At 39.5% G+C, this 2,107-nt stretch overlaps 1 protein-coding gene across 1 annotated transcript; it reads right to left on the reverse strand.

Annotated features, from left to right (window-relative positions):
• Window positions 1-1,086: 1,086 nt before the first annotated feature.
• On the reverse strand, window positions 1,087-1,684 carry insl3 (insulin-like 3 (Leydig cell)). The gene is made up of 2 exons (XM_069158009.1): window positions 1,492-1,684; window positions 1,087-1,283 (listed from the first exon to the last, which is right to left on the reverse strand). The coding sequence occupies exons 1-2, from the start codon at window positions 1,682-1,684 to the stop codon at window positions 1,087-1,089; spliced, it is 390 nt and encodes a 129-aa protein (XP_069014110.1).
• Window positions 1,685-2,107: the final 423 nt, after the last annotated feature.

Raw genomic sequence — 2,107 nt, forward strand, 5'->3', positions numbered from 1 at the left:
AATAAAGTACTTATACTTTTGTTGTTATTGGGTATTCTGGGTAGCCAAGCAATATTTTTAAACACTGCGTAACTCAAATAATTGTATTTGTATTTCTTGTAAAATGGCAGCCTATATTTTTCCAAATAAAATATCTGTGGGGTAAGAAGTTACCTTTTTACATAAGGGACCAGGCCAGCAGTATTTGTTAATAAAAAATGAACAATTTCGGGGTATTGTAATTCCAGACTAAAATAAATTGAAGGCCACCTTCATTCACCTTGGAATATGTAAAGGGGGGGGGGAATGCCAAAGTGATAAGGGATTATGTAAAAGCAATGTAATCCAACTGAGACAATGAGGACACAGCTGGGGTTTTTTCTACAGTTTTTTCTATCTTTGGTTAATTTTCTGTTTCATCCAAGCTTTTCAGTTTAGATTTACAACATGTCAAGCTAATATATGCTACTTACTTTGTTTCTCTGTTGCTGCATTTTCATTTCTTCATAAATCTACATGAGCTGGTACTCATAAAAACACCACACATAACTCCATCATGCAAATTCATCGTGCCCGCTTTGTGATATTTTATACTATATTGCAATGACTAAAGTCTGAACATATTATCACACTAAGAGTGAATATTTTAAAGGACTGGAAGTTATCCTAATAAATTTGGGTTGATATACCTTGCACTGATTACAGTGATCAAAAATCTGGACAAAAAAAAACAGATAATAGAGAAAACTTATCATGAGAAGCTTTATTACAGTGTTGTTTGATGGTTGCTTATTAATGTAGCATTATTTTTTTTTCAACAGTCATGTAAATGAATAGTATTTCAGTTTGACAGTCCATAAAACCTGAGTGCATTATGATTTTATCTTTGTAGCTACTGTCACATCACACATAAAACAATTTAGGAAATATGATCAATCAATATAATTATTGCTGTGCAGTGTTCACTACATCAATAGAAACATTTTTCATTTCATTTCTCAAAGATTAGGCAACTTGGTAAAGGTCCCATTCAACCTCGCAGCATAGATCAAAGTTTGAAGAATATATATTCTAACTCAAGGAGACAAGACCAGTAGAGAGCTACATCTAGCAAAACTGTGTCAGCTCTTTGATGCTGCATCCTTTCTCACAGCAAATATCCGATATCTTTCCAGCAGCTCGTATGATCCGAGAGGACGCGTGGTACCAGTGAGGAGTCAAGGAGAAGACACCTTTCTGCAGGTCAGACTGTGGCGGGGCTCTCTCTGAAACCTGGTGCTCCTCCATCATGGCGTCCTGATCCCCTGTGCAGAGGTAATACATCCAAGACTTAGAGAGAGCACCGGAAATATGTGGTTCTGTGCTCAAAACATCAAACAAACTTAGGAATGTACCCTTTGCCCTGCAATGTTTACTTCTCAAAATCTGTCACTAAATCCTAAGAATGTAAAACATGTCTGATATCCACCCACAAGTTGATTTAAGTAAGCACAAGCAACATAAAGTACTCACAGCGAGGTATGTGTTCCTGTTGGCCCAGGTCTACGTCCGGGATGCTCCTCCTCAGGCGAGAGTTACCGCAGGATGAGACGGCCAGACGTATGAGCTCTCTCCCACACATCTTAATCCTCTCCTGTGCATGAACCAAACACACAGCAGCCACCAGCACCACCATCAGAGACACCAAACACTTAGCAGCAGACATTTGTGTGATGTGTCCCCGCTCTTCGGTTGGTCGATAGAGGCAAACAAATGAGTGGACGCAGAGAGGTGAAGTTGGGTGTGTGGTGACTTACGAGGTGAACTCGAGGGGGTTTATATAGTCGTTGTGTGGTACCCAGAGTGATGGTTTTAAAAAATGCTGAGGCCACGGATTATTTGACAGACGTGTGCAGCCTTGGAGAGGGAAAAGCATGTCCTGATCCAGAGCTACTGGTACAGTACTACTGTACTGACTGCTGTAGAATTTCCAAGGCAAAACACTATTTGCTGTATCTCATAGTAACAAGGCTAAAGATAGTGAAACATAAATCCCAGGCATGCAGCTGGGTATATGAAAGGAGATATAAGAGCACATTAAAATACAACAAGAAAGCTGCTTTAGTAGCTCTGCCTTCTTCTCCCTCTT

This window comes from Embiotoca jacksoni, unplaced genomic scaffold (genome assembly GCF_022577435.1).
Source record: "Embiotoca jacksoni isolate LCO1_2020_lvr unplaced genomic scaffold, fEmbJac1.0.p SCAF_22, whole genome shotgun sequence".
NCBI classification, from domain to species: domain Eukaryota; kingdom Metazoa; phylum Chordata; class Actinopteri; family Embiotocidae; genus Embiotoca; species Embiotoca jacksoni.